Source organism: Zalophus californianus, chromosome 7, assembly GCF_009762305.2.
Source record: "Zalophus californianus isolate mZalCal1 chromosome 7, mZalCal1.pri.v2, whole genome shotgun sequence".
NCBI lineage: Eukaryota > Metazoa > Chordata > Mammalia > Carnivora > Otariidae > Zalophus > Zalophus californianus.
Window position 1 is genome coordinate 75,035,859 of NC_045601.1, and position 20,888 is coordinate 75,056,746.

The 20,888-nt window shown below is 36.4% G+C and overlaps 1 protein-coding gene across 10 annotated transcripts in view; it reads right to left on the reverse strand.

Moving 5' to 3' along the window:
- Window positions 1-20,888, reverse strand: part of DOP1A (DOP1 leucine zipper like protein A) — a 113,864-nt gene that overhangs the window by 2,560 nt on the left and 90,416 nt on the right. For 9 of the 10 annotated variants that reach the window (XM_027600887.2, XM_027600891.2, XM_027600884.2 and 6 more), the window contains 15 exons: window positions 19,840-19,965; window positions 16,419-16,553; window positions 14,563-14,618; window positions 13,330-13,434; window positions 10,775-10,841; window positions 10,465-10,609; window positions 10,215-10,294; window positions 9,236-9,345; window positions 8,830-8,979; window positions 8,627-8,688; window positions 6,935-7,087; window positions 5,735-5,871; window positions 4,855-4,910; window positions 3,627-3,791; window positions 805-934 (listed from right to left, as the gene is read on the reverse strand). In XM_027600887.2, the coding sequence (XP_027456688.1) occupies window positions 805-934; window positions 3,627-3,791; window positions 4,855-4,910; window positions 5,735-5,871; window positions 6,935-7,087; window positions 8,627-8,688; window positions 8,830-8,979; window positions 9,236-9,345; window positions 10,215-10,294; window positions 10,465-10,609; window positions 10,775-10,841; window positions 13,330-13,434; window positions 14,563-14,618; window positions 16,419-16,553; window positions 19,840-19,965 (1,677 nt within the window). Of the gene's footprint in view, window positions 1-804; window positions 935-3,626; window positions 3,792-4,854; window positions 4,911-5,734; window positions 5,872-6,934; window positions 7,088-8,626; window positions 8,689-8,829; window positions 8,980-9,235; window positions 9,346-10,214; window positions 10,295-10,464; window positions 10,610-10,774; window positions 10,842-13,329; window positions 13,435-14,562; window positions 14,619-16,418; window positions 16,554-19,839; window positions 19,966-20,888 lie in introns of those variants that run through there. The other variant, XM_027600895.2, reaches the window with a different exon arrangement.

Genomic DNA, 20,888 nt, shown 5'->3' on the forward strand with positions numbered 1-20,888 from the left:
TGCTTTCTAATCAAAACTGTTTTCTTATTCTGGGGGACACGTTTTTGGCAAAAGGCTGTCTTGTTTATCCCTTTGGTCCAGAGAGGGGTCTTATAAAAATGGTCAATACTAATGAGATGTAGGGATGACAGAAAGTGCACGGCTTCTGGATTTATCATCACAATTATTTTTTCAAACCCTGTAATATCAAAGTGAGAAGTACCCAAGTCCTATCCCTAAACTCTGGATCCAACTTTCATCTTCATCTCTGCCCTTTTACTTAGTTCCTGAAGAATTTTAAAATCAAGTTCCTCAGATCCTTCAAGCACAACCTCCTCTTTAATCACTTTCCTCCATCCCATTGTTTGCAGAATGTGGGTTAGTTTTAGGGGTGGCTGCCTGATTAGGGGACCCAGAAGACTGGAAAATTTCTGAGCACTCAAAGCACATACTGCAAACCCCAAAAGCACATCCCCAAACTTTACATTTTTGAAAAAAATAAAAAAACTTAAAGATTTTGTCTTGTTTTATTTGTTTTGTAAGTAATCTCTACACCCAACATGGGGCTCAAACTCATGACCCAAGATCAAGGCTTGGATGCTCAACTGAGTCAGCCAGGTATCCCTGAAAATTTTTTAATTAAAAAAAAAAAAGACAAAAGATTTGGAACAAAGGCTCACTGATGAGCATGCCAAATTCATTATTTTCTGGGGCAAAGATCTCTAGCCTGATGCATACTGAAAGATATAAAGTACATAAGACAGGATATAAGTACACTTTACAAATTTTTTCTTCTTATACTTAAAAAGAAAAAGAATGCAATACCTTTGCCCTTTTCCGAAGAAGTTTTGCTAGTCGAACCACATAAGGTTTAAATTCTCGTTGGTGTATGCCCTGCCTTCTGACTTCCAAACCAGAGTCATCTGAGGCTTCTGGAATAAAGGCCCATCGGTACCTACGTATAGAAGAATTTCAACGCTGCTAAGACAAGATGTGCCATGTAAGACAAGGCTACATGAGTGCAGTGGAAAGACCACGACCCCACCACTTCAACAGATTCCAGTGGCAGCTGTGCTGCTTGCAGCCCTGTCACCCAAGACAGGATTCTTCACCTGACCCTTTTCTTCCCCATGAAATAAAGATACTATTAACTACCTCATAGGGCTGTATACACTAAATAAGCAAAGTGTTCATTTTTTGTCAGGAGCACAAAGTAACTGAAATGATTCCATCCTCATCTGTTAATGGGCAAAATCTCTACCATGTACTTGGCCAGATGATCCCACACACACAAGGAGGCAAAGAAATAAAACAATTAAGACTTCTTTCATACCTCCCTTGTATTTTTATTTTCGTCTTCAATAAGTGAAATTAATATCTATGGGAAAAGTTCAAACAGTATAAAAGGACATACTAAAGAAAAGTGGTCTCCCTCCCTCCCACCACAGGATCCATCAATATCACGCTTCCTGTGTGTCCATCCAGAGTTCATGAATAGGGCACATCTGCATACAACCAACCTCCTCCTTTTTAATGAAGTTAAAAAAGCATGACTATTGCTTGTTCTGATTTAATTAGATATCTTGGAGATAATGTCCTATAAAAACCCCATTCTCTTTAACAACTACACAGTACTCCAGTGTTGGAATGAACTGAATTAACCTGTCCTAGATTGTCCCATTTCTTGCTATTACAAATAATGCCACAATGGCTACCCTCACATAATGCTGACTTTTGTACTCATCTGACAGTACAGCCATAGGGTAAGTTCTTGGAAACAGAATCACTGGCTTAAAGTGTATCTTGAATTTTGGTAAATATAACTTCCTTGGAGAATTACTGGATGATATCTGTGTATGCTTGCAACTAGAATAATGCTTCTGTTAAGGTTACAAAGAAATATACTTTTAGATCTTTACCATTATGATAGTTACTTATAAGTGGAACTTCTGAGTATGGCTTTTCCATGTTTATAGGCCATTTCTTTTCTATAAACCATTTGTTAACTGTCAGTGGCTCATTTTCCTACTGGGTTACTGATTTTTACATATTAAGCAAGTTCACAAATATCTTTCCCCAACTCATTGCTGCCTCTTCCACTTCATGGTAGTTTTTGGTCACACAGAAACCTTTTAGGTTTTTTATGGTTATTAAATATCTTTAACTTTTGAAATATATATCATGTTTAGAAAGATATTATTCTTTCAAGATTAAATTCTCCATGTCATCTTCTACTACTTTATAGATTTTTAAAAACGGTAGTTTTAAAAAAAAAATTAGTTTTTTTTTTTTTTTTTTTTTTAGTATTACAGCCTATTCCATCCCTTTTCTTTAGTAAGGCTGTCCTGACAAGTAAACAGGATGAACTCATTTTGGTTCTGATCACGGAAGCCAAAAATCAGTACCATGAGCATACTACTTAATGTTCTTCCTAGAGCACCGAAGACTGTAGTTCTATCACTTTTGTGACGATAAGCCTCCTAAATTAATTCTGGCCACTTTCTGACAATTCTGCTTAGGGTCCCTTTCTGAATTTCTTCAGGAATAACATCAGTTTAAAGATACACGACTCTTCAAATTTATTAAGAAGTAGGTGTACTTTTCAAATGGAAGGAAAAAAGGAACTAGAAATAATCTATAAAGAATTTCTAGTTCTTACCATTAATGAAAAGTAAGCTTGTGAAACAGCACTTTTTAGAGACTTAAGCATGTCTGGTATAGAAAGCAGATTCTGGTAGCTTACCCTTTTTCCTACTGATACTCCATTCCAGAAGAAAAATAAAACATTATATCTAAAAACATATTTAATCATATGGCTAAATTCTCAAGTTAGCTATGTTTGATAAAACAATCTTAGTTTGCCTATTAAAAAATTTAAATATGAAAAGCCATAATGAAAGATTTTTGAACACTTATGAGAATTTACTTCTATTAAGTTTCTCCTTAGTCCCCTCTGCTATCATCTCTCCAGTTCAGTTCACTATCATCTGAAATGAAAGCCTCCTTGATTCCAGGCTTGCCCATCTCCAGTCCTCTGTCCAAACTATGCAGCCAAAGTAAAACTCTTAAAATGCAAGCCTGGTAACATCACTTCGTTCCTTATTATGATTCAATGGGTTCCCGCTGTCCCTAGGTTAAAGTCGAATACTCTAATACAGCTCACAAGGCCTTACGTTATTCAGCCCCTTTCCAGCCTCTTCTCACAACATTCTGCTCCTACAATATTGATTCCTCAGCATTTCACACAAACCAGGTCCATTCCAACCCCCCAGACTCCACGTGTGTCCCCCTTGTTCTTCACCATGTCAGTATAAATCTGCACTGGCGCCTAAAGCTAGGAGGGAGTCTCTGTTGTGTGATCTCAATAGCCTCCTGCATGTCAGCTATCAGAACACCCAGCATGCGTTCAACTGGACTGGAAGCTGCTGAGTCACACATCCCACTGCCTCACATACAGTAGGTATTCAATTTGTTAACTAAATGGTGTTAATTTATCCACAGCAACCATTTACTTCCAGTAACTCTTGCACAACTCCCCCCCAAATATTTCAACTTACACAAAAAACTTTTAAATTAGTCCTAGATGTCAGTTACCAAAGCAAATGCATTTTCAAAAATATCCATTTAATATCCTTGCTTTTACTTACATCTGAAACTGAGGAAGATTTTCGGAGGGCAATGCCAGAGCCAAATCCAAAAATTTGCAAGCAGACAGATAGAGGTTTAACCACCGCTGGCTGTTGTATGAAGTAGAAAAGCCATTACCTCCTGTGTAGGTTGTCTCCAGACCAGCCACAGAGGGGCCTGAAGTCCTGTAAGCAGCAGACAGTGATGTCAGCAGTTGCACCCATTTCCTAACAGGTGATTCCCAAGTGCCAGCTAAGAGTTCTCATTCCGGTACGTGTACCAGTAACTGCTGAGCAAGGTCATGACTAAATTAATTTTGCCGTTTTCCAATAAAAACTTCCCCTCCCCCCCTTTTTAAGGCAGGGTGAGAGAGTGAGCAGAGGAGGGGCAGAGGGAGAGGCAAAGAGAATCTCAAGCAGCCTCCAAGCCCAGTGCAGACTCCAATGTGGGGCTCGATCTCAGGACCTTGAGATCATGACCTGAGCCAAAATCAAGAGTCAGGGGCTTAAGTGACTGAGCCACCCAGGTGCCCTAAAAAGTTCACTTATGTTGAAAATGTAAAAATAGTACAGGATAACTTAAGTTACACTCAAGAAATATAAAAATACAAGCTGTAAAACCAAAAGACCTCCCTATTACTCGATGTCTCTCTGTAAAGATTAGGGGGGGAGGTCTTTCTATAAAAATTGTTATTAGGACTGGGGAATGCTTTTTTTTAAATAAACCTAGCACTGAAGAATAAAGTATATTCAAGACATATGGTGTTAAAGGAAACTTTTCAATTTATAAACTTACTTATACAAAAGTTCCTACATATAAAAAATTATATTTAGTCAATATTAGTACATTGCCTGTACTAAAAATAATACAGTGTAGTACACTGAGATCATGCTGGAAGATCTGGATATACGGATACCTTATTTACAGGTTACCTGACATAATAGGTTTTGCTGATGTTTCAGGGACAACATGTGACCTACCAAAACCAACACAGTTCAGGAGCTGAAATAATATTGTTTTAAACTAAATTTGTCTCAAAGACAAAGGCCATGCGTGTTGAGAGTTTAGTCTAAAATGGTTAAGGAATAAATGATACTATATTATATCCAAATATGATCATTTAGGAAATAACAGATGAATATACAAAGTATTCATATAAAACAGTATCTATACTCTCCTAGTTGTAACATTCTGGATGACTTTAGATACTGAACACTGACAAAATATGGAAATGTTAATACATATTACCGTGAAATATCTTCATCAGCAGTGAGTTCCTGCTCCATCAGTAAAAATACCTGTACCTGAAGACCGTGAAATTCATGTTAAATATTTAAACTTGATATTTAATGTTTCTTTCAAGTTCTCTTTAGGATATATTTTCATTAAACAAAAAAATAAATTTTAGGGTCCGATCAAATTAAACCCTATCTAGTTTCTGAAAGTTAAACTGCAAAGTTAGCACAGAGCCTTCCTATTGACCGAGCTGGGATGAAGCCAGGCTTTTGTCTGGTGATGATGGAACATGGTTATAGTTACTTAAAAAAAATAGTAAAGCCAATGTCTTTGTGAGGATTATAAGGGCTTGGGTTTTCGGAGTTGATTCACTTCCCTTTCTTCACTCATGTCCTCTTCCCCAGCTCCCCAAATCACTCGGTTGAGGGCGACAGTATGATCCAGGGAGGAGAACGGATGGGTGTGGTGGGACTCAGGAAGGCTGACTGTTTGGGAGATTACAAAATCTATGAAAGTCTCCGTAAAGGAAGCTTAGCTCGGGTAAGTGCTGCCCTTCCAGAGTGAGCACATGCCTCATGGCAGGTAACCCAGCGAAGCCAGCTCTCAGCCCTCCAGAGGCACCGCTACAGCGGCCTGCAAACAGGCCTGGAAGCCATGACCAAAAATCTGGTGTAGAAGAGAATACATGAAACCAGATCAGACAGGGTAACGATTTCCAAGGAAGTTTCAGCTCTGTGGAAATGGAATCTGACTAGTTTTACCGTTTTCAACTGTAAAAATTGTCAGTAACAAGCTTAACGAGAGTTCGGTTCTTTTCCAAGATTAGTTTTTATCCAGTAAGCCTGCTGATGCTAATCACACTGTTTTAACCTGAGGATTAAAATTAACTCACAAGTTCTGTAATCATGGTAGGCCAGAGTGAGGTAAGATGTTGTGGAGACATTCTTAAAAGTAACACTCTGAAAAACAGGAACACTTGCGAGTGAAGAGTTGGCACCTGGGGCAAACGGAGACTCTCAACCAATCTCTCTGAAAGACATGCAGTGTATTTTCAATAGGTTAATAATGACGATCATTTTCATGTAAGCTTTTCCATATAAGCTAGCCTACTACTTCTCAAACTATCTGGTGAAGGACCAATTTAAAAAATAAATTTCCAAACTGTTGCAGATTGTTACTTTCATAAAATAAAATAAAAATGAATTACTAGAAAAAAAGTCAAAGGAAGATATAAAGTACAGATGCCATTTTCTTATTAGATTCAACAGATTCTGTCAAATTTATATAAGTAAGTTTAAAATGCTTACTCTAAATTTCTGTACTTATCATGGACGGGATAACAGCCTGGTACTGGTCCAGAGACCACACTTTTGAGTAGCACTGATTTTGGTCAGCTTTAAAAATAAAATCACATGATAAATATAAATAGTGTGCAATGTTGCATATCAGACACTCGGTAGAAAGAGTTAGGAAAGACGGAGCCATTTATCTTCTGAGAGAAATGATCTCACTCAAGAGATGACAACTGTCCTTCCCAGCCCAGTCCCCAATGGTGGCTGTTGAAGCTGGTGGCTGCCTAAGTACACGAACTTGGGTATGGAACCATTCTACCCCAGGCCAAGTTCATCTAAACCCATTTGGTAAAGCTTATCAAAAACCTTATGCAATCCCCCATACAAACGACAGATCTCAAATGTTACTTCTGGCCAAAATGTCTCGGCTCTGCCTTTATTTTAGTTCTCCTTAAAAATAAAACAGCCCCCTATCCACAATAAAAAAAAAATCCCACTAACATGCCTGCCTGCAGCAAAATAGTCTTATGCCTCATCTTTAAGTATGAATTCTTCAGGAAACTCAAACCAAACAATAAGTAGTGACCATATTTAGGAAAACACTACAAATTCAGTGCTTGATATTTTTTTTACGTGATGGTAATCTTTGTTGATTCTGCAGAACAGATTTCTGTTTCTACAACATTCTCCATCCACCTACACTTGGTATATTTCACCCCAACTTATAGCTTAAGGAAAGTAGTTCCTAAGGAACAAAAAAACAGTTTGGAAGACAGAGAAAATAGGTTTTCACTATTTACCTTGTATATCTGGAAGATATTTCTGGTACTGGTCAATTTCACTGCTAAAAATAGCAAATGCTAATCTTTTGAGAAGCATGGCTCTCTGCTCTAGCTCCACATCTCGGTTTGCAAAGAGATTAAGGGAACTGCTCTGAGCCACAGCTACACGAGCTGAAAGAAGAACGCAAGCGAGAGGCTGTGATACACTCACGCAATCATCTGAAAAAAGATCATTCTGTCATGTTTTTAAAAATGGTGAGACACCCTATGACTTCCAAGGGTGGGAGGAGCTTGGGGTAGAGGATTCCCGGCTCTTTTCTGGGGCAGAAGGGCTGGCAAACAGACCCAGCATAGGGGAGCAATTGTGAATGTGGAGAAAGGAAGATTTAGAAAATCCCGAACACCAACAATGCCATTTTATAAAACCCTTTCACATTTCATGCCATCTGCCTAATGCCTCATTGCTTTAAAAATAATATCTGGCCTGCCCTTTGTAATTTTTGTTCCCTGCATGGAATGCTTTGTCCCTAGGCCCTCCCAGGGTTGGCTTGTTCAGTTTCACCTCACCTGTCAGCTCTTTAGGTGTTACTTAAAATCTATCATATCACCCTACTTTCTTCATAACTATTGACTCCCTGAAATAATCTTATTTATTTGATTAAGGCTAGCATAATGGCCTGGCCCATTTTTGTCTTGTAATAAGTATTTGTTGAACAGATGAATTTGAACCTTAAAACAACCCTGTGTGATCAGAGGACAGAGAATATGCTGCCCCTTTTCCAGATGGGAAACTACAGTTTTTGTTCAAGAACTTATATGAAATCATCAGACTTATCCTGCTTTAGTGCTATTTAGTCATTAGTTTAGTAACTTTATACTTTAAAAAACAAAACAAAACAAAACAAACCAACCCCAGGGCCCCTGGTTGGCTCAGTCGGAAGAGCTCGTGACTCCTGATCTCAGGATGGTGAGTTTGAGCCCCATGTTGGATGTAGAGATTACTTAAAATAAATTAATTTAAAAAAAAAAGGAAAACCCTTTTTTCAGATGAAATACTATAGGAACCCTACTATATAAAACCAATCAAGACAGAGTAGAAGGCGGGTAGAGTGATTCTGATCTTCTCGGTCCTTCTCTTTCTTCCTTCAGAGGAGATAAACAGAGGCCCAGCATTTAGTGACTTGTCTGACAGGCTGAACCCAGCTGTCAGCCCTTCCCTGCCCCCCCCACCTGTCAGTCTTTCATTCATTTAATCATTTCTCATGGAGTGCTCACGATGTGGCAAGTGCCATGCTGTGTGCTGGGGGAACAATTTAAACACAAATTAGACACGACCAAACAGTTCTACTGATTATTTATCACCTGTTGTCCTCTTTACATTTTTAAAAAAAGATTTTATTTGAGAGAGCAAGTGAGCGAGCGAGAGAGCGTGAGGAGGGGGAGGGGCAAAGGGCGAGGGAGCAGCAGACTCCCGCTGAGTGGGGAGACTGACTCACCCGGGATCATGACCTGAACCAAAGTCAGACCCTTTAACTGACTGAGCCACCCAAGCATCCCATCCTCTTTCAATTTTAACATTCCATCCCTATAGGATATTAAGTATAACTTGACAAAGAGCTAATTCAATAGTTTCTAAAGAAAAAGGTAAACAATAAGAATGGGTCATGATCAGGAAATACACTGCTTAGGTTGTCATCCCATAATACTCACTCATTAAATCTCTAAATGTTGTTTTATCATGTGTCATCAGATTGTCCATAATTGCTCTCCAACTGAAAGAAACAAGGATTACGATACATAATTAAGATTTTGTTGCTGCTACCGTTAAAAACACAGTGTTCTACTTTGCAGGATAGTCGTTGGTTTCAGTGAGATGCATTATCACAGTGAATGAAAGCAAGACCACGACTTACTGATTAACACAAGAGGCATCCATCTGAAAGAAACTGGGATCCATAAAGAGGTCAAACGCTTCTTTTTTCCAAGCTCTCCGTGTGTACTGATACCCGCTAAGACTGCTAAGCAGCTGGACACAGGCCCGGTAACTAGGGGCATTATGTGCACTAGGAGGAAGGAGAACCAGAACCATTTTAACTGATACGGTCTAACTTGAATCATGTGATTCATGTATGTTCACATTCACCTAAAACGGTGATATGAAATGAAGGCCCCATAACAGAAATAATGTTTTTCTTTAAAAATCATTACAATTCAAAGCAAAAATAATGTCATTTTGTGGTAATTCCAAAAATGGCAATAAAGGAACACAATTTGTTTCTAATAGGCTTTGAATTAAGAAATCTACTTTAATAAGAGTACCTGTGATTTCGGAGGTAGGGCACAACATAATGCATAATATTTACAAGTAAAGGAATAACCCGTTCCTTTTCATCACTATAGAAAACCATATCCAAAAGATGAGCCAAAACCTAAAAAACATAAGAAATGAAGTATAATCTAGCAGCTAAAACTGACAGCATTTGGAGGTGGGTTTCAGTCTGTAAGTCGAATACCTAGAATACCTTAAAATTATAAAAATCTAAAATCAGATCTAAGCCATTTTTATATGAATGGTTTCTGTCACTCTTTGTTTTTTTGCCCACTATAATTATAGGATAGGAGTATGAGCAAATTTTTACTATTTCCAACTGAGATAGGGAAGTATGGAAAAAGAGAGATCAAGAACCTTCTAATGTGACAGTGATTAAACAGTGAATTAAAGACTAGACACTCAGTATTCTCTTTGACAGTTAAAAGAGGGCTTGAAATAAACTAACCAAATGAACCGAGCTGTTTTAAGTCCCAACTCTATCAATTAATAGTTCTTTGGCCTCAGTCATATTGTTCTAATCTTTATGAGGCTTCGTATCCACAACTGAAAAGCGGAAACAAAAGTGACCTACAAGACTATATAACAGGATATAAAAAAAGAGCATGTCAGAGGATAGATCTAAAAATATTTGGTAAACTGTAAATTATTTCAGAGTGGCAAGCATCATTAAGCATCATTATACCACCTCTAGCCCTCCTGACCATACTGTGATACAAAAGCACTTTTCTTTTTAAAAATCATACTTAAAAAAATAGTGCATGGGGAAGGAAGCAATATCTAAAGCTATCGCTAATATTTAACAAACTAAATAGTCTGAATACAAAGTCAAAACTTTATTCTTTATAGTGATCTCTAGAAGTACAAAATGGTTTTTCAAATTTAAAACTCCTCTGGCAGAATTACCTGCTATTACTGAATTATGACATTGTTTTCTTGGAAGTTCGTGTGAAAAAACTTGATATTTACCTCAGAAAGTAATGTCAATGCATGGACACTATATACAGAAGGAGTTATGTTTGAAGTTTCCATTGCAGGTGATAACATATCTAAATAAGAGAAAAGACAGGTAAAGTTACAGTTACACCTTTTCCCCGTAAAAAAAGCTACCTGCTAACATGAGAAAGGGATGGTCTTATGGTGCTTACAGTGCGAGTTGCCAGGATTTCGTAGTAAACAGGTGCCTATAAATATGAACCCCAATGTTTGAGATCAATACCTTCAACATCAGATTCCAAATTGGTTCCATCCACCATTATTTTGGGAGAAGGCTTAACTTCAAGATTTCGTCGCAGCCATGTTGTCTGTTCCAAAGAAGAACCAGCAATGGCACCAATTGCATCCACTATTTTATGAGTCACGTCCTAAAGAAAAAAGGAAAAAAAACCACTCTATGTATATGTGTGTGTCTGCGTGCACACATGTGCTCTTATAACTTCAGAGATGATCTTATTTAACCTTATCTTTTTAGAGCTGAGGGCACCGAGACACAGAATTTTGGCAACGGCCCTCAATTCAGAATGCCTTACCTGAAGGTCTCTTTGGTCTTTTTTATTTTCCAAACTAGGGTTTTTCATAATAAACTCATTCAGAACCCTAAAAGGGCCAAAAGAAAAAAAAAAAAAAACAGGAAATATCAGTGTAAAGGAAATGATGCAATCTGATTTGTCCCAGTGACCAAGTGGCTTTGTGGCCTCAACTTCTATTTTATGTGTTTAATGAATATATGAGTATCCTATGACTCTGTTGAAAGGAATAAACATATGCACAAAAACACATGTAAAGGATGTTCCTGACAACTTATTCATAAAAATACCAAACTGGAAAGAACCCCAAAGTCCAGCAACAGAAGGGAATTTGTAGCATAATCATACAGTGATACCGAAGAGCAATGAAACAATAAATTATAGCTACATGAAATTACATGGATGAATCTTATAAACATAAGTTGTGTGAAAGAAGCAGACACAAAATAAAATATTTACATATACTTATAGTTCAAAAAAAGGGCAAAATTTATCTGCGGTGTTAGAAGCCAGAATAGTGGTTATCTTTGGGGAGAAGGAAAAGGACAGTAATGAGGAGGGCACCTGAGGAGACACATGGTGTTTTATTTCTTATTTTAGACTTGATTATATAGTTGATATGTTCACTCTAATAACTTGTGGGGTAGTGTACTAATTATTTGTATATTTTTCTGTTTGTTTTGTGTATCAACAAAAAAGTAAAAAAACAAAAAACAAAAAACAAAACCCAGCAATTTTAAATTGTAACAGAAATGGTTTCTTACCCTGTGTGTGTATAACAGATTAAAAATACTTCATGAATGAAAAAAAATGTCAACTTCTGTTATTTGCTAAAATTCCACTCAATATTTACTCTGACACTTATCTTTTGTTAAGATAAATTATATGCATAATTATTTCCAAACTAACATGTGAGGTTATATTGAAAAGCAACCTTCATATCAATTTCTATTTTATAATTAAGAATTTTTAGAACATCAGTGGAATGGTCGGTAGTAAACAAACACATAACCAGAAATTTAAAAAGGGAATTAAGTTTCTAGTCTAACTGAAATGTCCAACTTTTTACTTAAACAATCTCAGTATATACACTTGAGAAGGAGGTAGGATCCCTTATTTTCTGAGAAACGAGAAAGGAAGAAAAAGCAGGTGAGGAGAGTCTCCTATGGGGAAGCTAGAGGTGACAATAAATAGCTTTAATTTCTAATGAAATTAGGCAGCAGGGTTATTTGCTGTAACTCAAAGAACTGTACGTATAGTCCCTCTTTGAGCCTTAAAGTAACTTAGGTAGGTAGGGCAGGTGCCATTATTTTTGCTTGACAGACAGGAAAATAGCCTTGGAGAGATTTATGCGGTACCCAAGGTCACAGGAACGAGGGCTGGAACTAGAGATTAGAAAAGAAGAATTAGAAATCTTCATGAGTACGTTGTTTGATTTCTAGGATTTATATTTATCTTCTCAATCACTAAAACTCATACACACCAGTTATCTGAACTTTTGATCCAGGAATTGCAGACATTGAGTCAGTTGTTCTTTTCTCATTACATCTTCAACATCTAAAACTCCTTCAGCTTTTTGATTTAGATAATTTTCAAAATAGGTAGTGTGAGGGACTGGGAATCATCATGAGCCTGAAATTCCTGGGCAGGGGCTCTGGCTCACTTTGGCTGGGCTGGGACCTTAGTGTTACTCAGCTACCTCAGCCTGACCTGCTCTCACCAAGCTCTCACCACGATTCCTCTACCTCCTCTCTGCTTCCTAGAGCAAGAGTACATGTCCGCATTTACCAGAAAACTTGACACCATCTCACTGAAGGATCCTCACCTTCCTTCTCCACTTCAAAATTTTCTAGACCATTGGTTGCCAAATCAGAATTGCTAGTTCCCATAAGGAAAATAAGGGTCGAAGCTAAGTCTGTGTATATAGTCACACACCTACACATATAAAATCCCCATCAGAACTACAGAAGTCAACCAAAAGGTCAAAGTTCTTTGGACTTGGTTAATTTATATCCATTCAATATGAGAATATGTTGACTGTCGCTGGCCACTGAAGACCTCATTGGACTGTTTGAGGTAATGTAAAAAGGCTGGGGAAAAGTTTACTCTATTCCCTCCCCCGCCCTTATATCTTAAGCAGTCCTTTTCAGTCCTTTTCACACTTTAGTGTGCACTCACTCAAATCACTTGGGGATCTTGCTAGAAAGCAGATTCTAATTGGGGTGGTCCGGGGTGAAGCCTGTTTATGTTCAGGGCCCTGAACTCAAATGACTTTCCTCTATGAAGTTCCCTATCAGCCATCCTACTCATCCCTAAAGTAACTACTATTACACGTTTTATGTTAGTACATTTACATTTTGTATAAACATGCATTGTTTCCTCCCTACGGCCTCCTCCCCTTTTTTTCAGGCCTCATACCATATGTCTAGTTCTATACCTTGAGAATTCCATGAGAAGACAGTGATCGTGTGGTCACCCAAAACATCTGTTATTCAGCAATTAGGTCAGTGAACATTATTCTGTTCTTCAAAATAATATTTTTAAGCGAAATTGCTTACCCAAGTATAAGAAACTGCCCTGGGGCTGGAAGACTGAGTTGTATAGAGTCTTTCAGAAGTATCAACAGTGATGCCCAGCTATCCACTAAATTGGGCACTGGAATTCTGCAAGATAAATAGAGTTGTGTATATATAGAGAGAAGCACAGCAAACTTTAATTTTCTTTATATTTTCCCACAGCCTTTAACACATTTTCCTACTAGTTTCTCTGAAACATTCCCTAAATTTGTATAGACTATATAGGACAAAATTCCTAAAAGCCTTGTTTTCTATTAATATTAAATTAAAAAAAACCCAACACATTTAAAATATCCAGTGTGACTTATTAGTACAGAAATTTTGCTAGAGAAATCCCAGTTTTAATTACATGGACTCTCAGAAGCCAAATACAATTGCAGTAAGTCTCAGTTTAATTACTGACATCATACTTGCTCTCAGTCCTGTTCTCTCCATTTATATTAGCTCCTTTTCTTCACCTATGAGTCTTTATCTCATCGAAGGGAGAGTTATCAATCTGTCCTGAACCAAGTGGTCTCACATCTAGAGAAGTTAAGATTATCTCTGTTTCAGTCTGGCCTTAACCATAACACCTCTATGTATCTAAGTTCAGATGTTAGGTAGTCCTTGCTCTAAATGACAATCAGTTTAAATATATTACCTAACCTAAGTTTATAAATGTTAGTCATACATCACAAATTGATGCCAAGTTTGGTGATTAATATGGAACTGCCTTATAAGGGAGGATTAAGATTTAGGTCTTCAGTAAGGAATTTATCAAAGCTCAACTGACCTCTGTTCAGGAGAACATAAAACTGGAATACCAGAAAAAGATATTTTATCATCATTCCTAACGTTAAAAAAAAGTCAGATTAGATTACATGTTCACCCATATCAAAGTAATAATGGATTCGGTGTCAAGAGGCATGGTTTCAAGAGTTGGATTCAGCATTTCATTTATTCTTAAATGATTTTCTTACAATTCATTGTTTCAGTAGCCACAGAATCTCTAATACACTTAGGTCTTTAGGTTTGCAGGATCTGCCTGGCTGGCTCATTAACATACCCACTGACTTGTATAAATATTTCCATAGACAATGTTTCTAGCATTTGTTCTTTTAGTTTTAAAAGGAAAAATAGCAACTTCTTGAAAGGATTCAGGTGCTTGTCTCCTCTATTCCCTGACCTTTATGCGTTGCTAATGCAGTAAGGAGAGATTTCTATCAGTTATCTTACCTCTGAATATAAGCATAGAAAAACTGAAGCATGCAGACTTCCAAAGAAAGATGTTTCTATAAACAAAAGAAATCAATTTTACATTGAAGAAAAACGCTGCTTTAGCTTTTTTACTGTTGCAACCACTCTGTACTTTACTGCCAATTTTTAATATAAAACATTAAAAGAAAACAAAAACACTAGTTTGTCATAAAAAATAAAGCCATGCGAATTCATTTAGTAGAAAAAAATTTAACCCAAGAGCTGTTTAAAAAGCTGAAAATGGATAGAAGAAATCAAAAGGTTGTCAAACCTCCCCCACAACACATCAAAAGTTGATACTCCAGCCATTATTTTTACATGATCCATTTACTCTGTAAGCATCAACATCAGTTTTAATCAGCTTATACTTGGTTGGTGCTAGCAGAATTGGGTTGAAGATTTTTACGAAATTTGAATTTAAATCTATTTTACTACAAGTTTCTCCTAACTTAGTGTAATTTGTTCAAATCTGAGACCAACTCCTAATAGCCTCCTAATGTAGTCTTTAAATAGAGATAGTGCCGAGTGTAACATATAATAAAAAAGAAAACACTTGTCGTTAGAATTAGCACACTCGGCACTATCTCTAGTGGGTGGGGGGATGGGTGAGCCTGGTGATGGGTATTAAAGAGGGCACGTTCTGCGTAGAGCACTGGGTGTTATACGCAAACAATGAATCATGGAACACTACATCAAAAACTAATGATGTAATGTATGGTGATTAACACAATAAAATAAAATTAGTAACAGGCAAGAAAATGATACTGATGTCCACTGACATTTACCAATTTGTTCCTTTTTAGTACCAACTATTCCCTTGAAGGTTCCCCTTTATCATACACAAAGAAAAATCCAGTATCTAATGGATTCAGAATTTAGACTCAGAGCAAGGAGGCAGCCGTTGGAGGGTGTAGTGGTAGAATTTGTTCTTGTTTTCATGTCCTTCATGCCTAGTCCAATGTCTGGCACAAGCAGGTGCTCAAAATATTATGCTGAATTGAGCTTTCACATGCAAATTTAAAATCCTATCGCAAATGCCCCAGGGGTGATGTAGGAATAGTTAGCATGTTAGAAGCTAATATGGATATTAGCTATTCACACATGCAGGTATACTCTTCCCATTGGCAACTCAAGAAAAAGATAAAATTTTTAAAAATAAACATTTTCAGATATGTGTAACAATTCTGTTTATTTTCTCAGAAAATATCTCTTAGTATTGCTGGAACAAAGAACAGAAGAAAGTAGAGAAGTTCATAATTTTACTCATTTGCAGACTTTTATATCTGCCTAATTAGAGACAACGTGCTGTGAATAATGTATTATTACTGTATTGTATTATTATTACTATATTATTATTCATTTCCTGTAGCCCTTGCAAAGTGCGGGTTTGTACATGGTCAAGAAATGACACTGACTAGAACTAAAGTTACGGCAAAATGTTGGACATCCATTCGAGAGAGAAAGCAATAAAGAAGCTGTAAAATAATACTAATGATAATAATAAGGCAACAACTGAGGTCAGCTGACCTTGGGCTCTGGCTTGTAGGTTCTTCCTTTAAATGACCAGAAAAACCTCCCCTAAGAATTCGGTCATACCAGTCTGAACTGCCTTAGATGTTCACATAAGAGATCTAAGCAGGGAATGGCTCTTCACCAGCTACGGGAATGATCACAATAGCAGTCACTGCAGATACTGATAAATGTTGATTATGGTAGTGTGATGCCTTCCTCTCTGCAATCTGTAAAAGGACAATGCTGTACAAAAAAATATCTTACCTCCCAGCATCATTTCTGAAACAGAGTTGTCAATAAATGCAAAGAAAAGCTCTTCTTACCTTGTCCTTGGCTATGGCTGGGGGCTGCTTTAAAACTTCTTTCACGGTCTGCATAACGGTTTCTGCTCTCATGACACTGATGGAGCGAACGAGTTCTACTAGTAAGAGCTGTTCTTCACTCGCTGCAGGAATGACCTGGATAAATACATCATTGTATCTCTGTATGTAGGTGGGTACATAAGTCTTTTAAGAGAAGTCACAGAATTAAGAGAATATTTCATGGGCTCTTTTTAATATAAAGGACTTTGCAAGTCTGATTAGGTAAAAAAAATATATTTTTATCAATACAATGTACATATATCATTTCAAAAAATCAAATAGGACAATAAGCCTTACAAGAAAAGATAGCAGTGTCCTATCCTGTATCTCACATTCCCAAAGCAACCCTGCTCAATTCTTAGCTCTTTTCTATTAGAGTGATACACAGCTTTTTCCCCCATTTCATGATTTTTTTTTCAATTTCCTACTGACTTCCTACGTCAGAAGACAAAAATTTAGCTCCCCTACACTTCTCTCCCTACCTCCCAACATAGTTATGTCATAATTTTACTTAAATCAATATCTAATATTCATTAACTATTTACGGTTGTACTGTGTATTATACTGTCATACATTTCTTTTACTTTTTCTTTTTCCTAGAGTTAATAAACTGCTTTATTTTTGTTTGGTTTTCTCCATCTCTATCATAAATTCATCCGCAAATTACTCCAACAACTGTAAACCTCTCATTACATATTCAAATATATTAGATAATTAATCTTCTACCCTTTTCCTCCTGTTTTTTTTTTTTTTCCTTGAGACATCTGTTAGAGGTCTTTATGCTCTACCCTGGGTTGGTACTCCCTAGGCTTGCTACAAAGTAACATCTTGATATCTTTTCTGTGACCATCAGTCTAGAAATTCCCATTCCTTGTCTTCTCTGTCCAAACCCCTCATTCTTGGATCCCGTGTCTTCTTCCTTCTTGGTTTATTCCTCCTCTAATGGAGATGCATCTTCCAGTAGCCGAGAAAGGGTGAATTGATGGTAATACCTTTATAAAAAATAGATACTGCATGGTTCAAAATGCCTTGAGTGACAGTTTGACTGGATAAGGCATTATAGGTTGAAATTAATTTTTCCATCACAATTTCCAGCGCTGCTCTTGATAAGTCTTATCATGATTCCACTGAATAGGAATAGTATTTTCTCTTAAGAAGATTTTCAGATCTTTGATTTCTAGTGTTCTGAAATTGCATGCTGATCTTTGTGTAAATCTCTTTTCACAGTGTCTGTGGAAACTTATTTCCTTCATTTCTGGAGAATTTTCTTGTACCATTTCATTAATATTTTTTCCCTTCATTTCTTCTGTTCTTTCTTTCTGCAAAAAAGATACTGACCCTCCAGTATCACCTCTCCTAATTTTCTGATCTCCTTTCCCCTACTTCCCATATCTCTAAGTTTATATTTTATTTCTGGTATTTATCCACTTTCTCTTCCAACACTTGTACTGATTTTGTTTCATTTCTGCTATAAAAAAACATATCCAAGAAAAATTTTAATTTTTGCAAAGGTCTTTCTTAGAATTTTCTTGTATCATGGATGCAATATAGCTTCACCTCTTCAAAGGCATCACTATTATTACTTACATGTTATTCTGTTACCTGTATTGTTTCTTTTGACTTTATCTAGTTGTTTTGGTCACTGTCTATCAATAGTAGAGGCTTTCTTCATGTGGCTGGTAATCCTTGGCTCTTTATTCATATTTAAATGTCAGGAATAATAATACGACTAATATTTACAGAGTGCTTTTAAGTGCCAGACATTGGCTCTAAGTGCCACATACCTATATTCTTCCAATTCTCACAACTCCATGAAGTAGTATTTCTACCTCAGGGTCATACAGTTAGTAAAGTAAGGATTTGGTTTCAAAGTCTGTGCTCATAACAACTATTATTGCTTTTGAAACAGAAATTAAAAAGTGATGAGAACTCAAGCATTTGTGTGCAAGACCAGTGGGTAGGGAGGCCTCCCTGTGTGGTCACTGCAGCCTAGTGTTTTGTTAGTAGCCTCAAAAACTTTAGTAGCTATATGTCTTTTTTCTTGGTCAGGTCATCTTCCCAGGAGGGAATCCTCAAAATTCCTACCTAAGGGCCATATTGCTTCCTGCTACCTACTGGGGTGAGGCTAGTGCCCAGTTTTCAATATATAAAATTTTTGCGAACGCTCCTGTTTTCACCATGAAGTCTAATGTGTACCTGTGTGAATCTTGTGCCCTTGGGTTCAGAGCCTTTCTTGACCAACTCTTTACAGGGCAAACGACTCCAATTTCCTGCTTGGGTGCTTAATGCTAATTAAGAGCAAGTGGTTGCTTGAGCTGGGGAAAAGGGATCTAGAAGTTGTCCAGCTGCTCCTTATATAAATTTTCAATCAATCCTCCAGATTTCAGCCACATCCCAACCCTGTGCCTAGAGGTACCTGACACTTCAAATTCCAGAAACCATCTGTAGTTTTACAGTGGAAACTGCTTCCTTTCTTGCAATTTAGTTATCAATTTTCTCTATTAAATCAGTTACCACACACAGACGTGTTTTTTTTATTCTTGCAAAATTCTGCTGACACTTCTTATTTTTCTGTGGTCAACTCAATTTTTTGTTGTGGGTTTATGCATTTTTAAATTCTTTTATTCTCAATTTTGAAAGAGCACAGAAAAATGCATGTGTTTGTTATGCCTTGTTAATAACAAAACACAGGTCCTTGACTGATTTTAAATAGTTCAGGATTTTACTTGTCTAATGTAGTATCTGTTACTGAATCCTACCATGTAAAAAATGTCATAAGTATGAATATTTTTATTCCTTTTGAAATTTCAACATATATGTAATGTGAAATCAACACAAAAATAACAGATCAGAAACCTTTAAGTACACAAATCATATATCTTCTGTGAATGTTAATTATTTAATAGCCTTAGTAGTCTAATGAGTTACTATTTCCAATATAGAACATTTTTGAGCTTTCGAACTCACAAAGCTGCAAAAATTTCACATATATAATCCAGTTAAGCCAATATATGGATTACATTTAGAAACTAACTACTTAAGCTAGTAGTTAGTTTCTAATGGAAATCTAGTCAAGATGAAAACTCTCCATACCCTGAATGACTAACATTTAAAAAAACACCCTGTACTATGTTAACTTTTCTATTTCAAATAGAGTTAATATACGAATTTCTTTTCTTGCATAAAATGATGCTTTTTATACTTATTTAAGACATTTGGGCAATAAATACATCATTATCTAAACCTGTAGAAAAACTATTGCTTTTATATTCCTCATCCCACCCCAGGCCCACTGCAACTAACGGGGAATTGAAGATTTGCATGTACTCACCAAACGCTTCTCAAACGACACAAGAGAAGTACCAAATGGTTAAACATGTACCTTGGTCCGGGTGGTGGTTTTGTTCTGTCTTCTTTCATTCCATACAAACGCAATAGCAGCCATAAAGTGAACACCATGATTCATTGAAATGGGGCCCAATAATTCAAGGATCTGCTGTCTCAAGTTCTAAAACAATTTAAATAAACAAGTGAATTAAAAATTATGAAACATTAATAGACTGTACTTTTACCTTTTTTTGAAATACTGTATAGTGCTTTCATTTTTGCCACCTAAATAACAGTACAGGACACTTTAATAGTGTTAAAGGAGGCAATCACGGTTATTTTAACTGGGAAAGGAAAAAAAAACCCTATAAATATGACAACTGCCAATTGTCTATATGACGTAATAGGAAAACACTATATATGAAGTCCAATTACATTAGTAGATTCCTTTAAAAAGGAAAGGGAGTGTTTTATATTTAAGTGAAATTATACAACGGAAAAGCATAATTTAATCTATACGTAAGTACTTAAGTAAAATTTTAAAGTAGTTTCCACCCTTCCTCTTCCCCTAATTTCAATTGTGCTCCCATTACTCCTCGATCTAGGGAGTCAAGTCTAAGAGTAAGATTAGGTAACTGAGGACTATCAATTCAACAACTTGACTTTGCATAACATGCTTTCAAATAGAATTTTCATCTAAGTATAAAGTAGAAAATTTGGAAAATGCCAGAGTGTAACAAAAAAATTTAAACACTCAACCATTAATCATATTATGCTGAGATAATCACTATTAACATTAATTTCTTTTTCTGCATATAATTTTTTATAGAATTATAAATACAAGATTTGTTCAATTATGTAATATCCTTTTTTCACTGAAGTTTTACACATTTCCTATCCAGAGATTTCTTTAAAACCACAATTATTAGTAGCTACATAATGTAACATTAAAAGTATAATTTATTTAACCATTTCCATATTTGCTGTTTAGGATCTCTCTTTTTGCCACTACATAAGTCTATAATGATATGTATGTATCTTTGCATAATTTTGATTACCTTAGAATTCATTACTAAAGTAGATTACTAGGTCATAAACTACAAA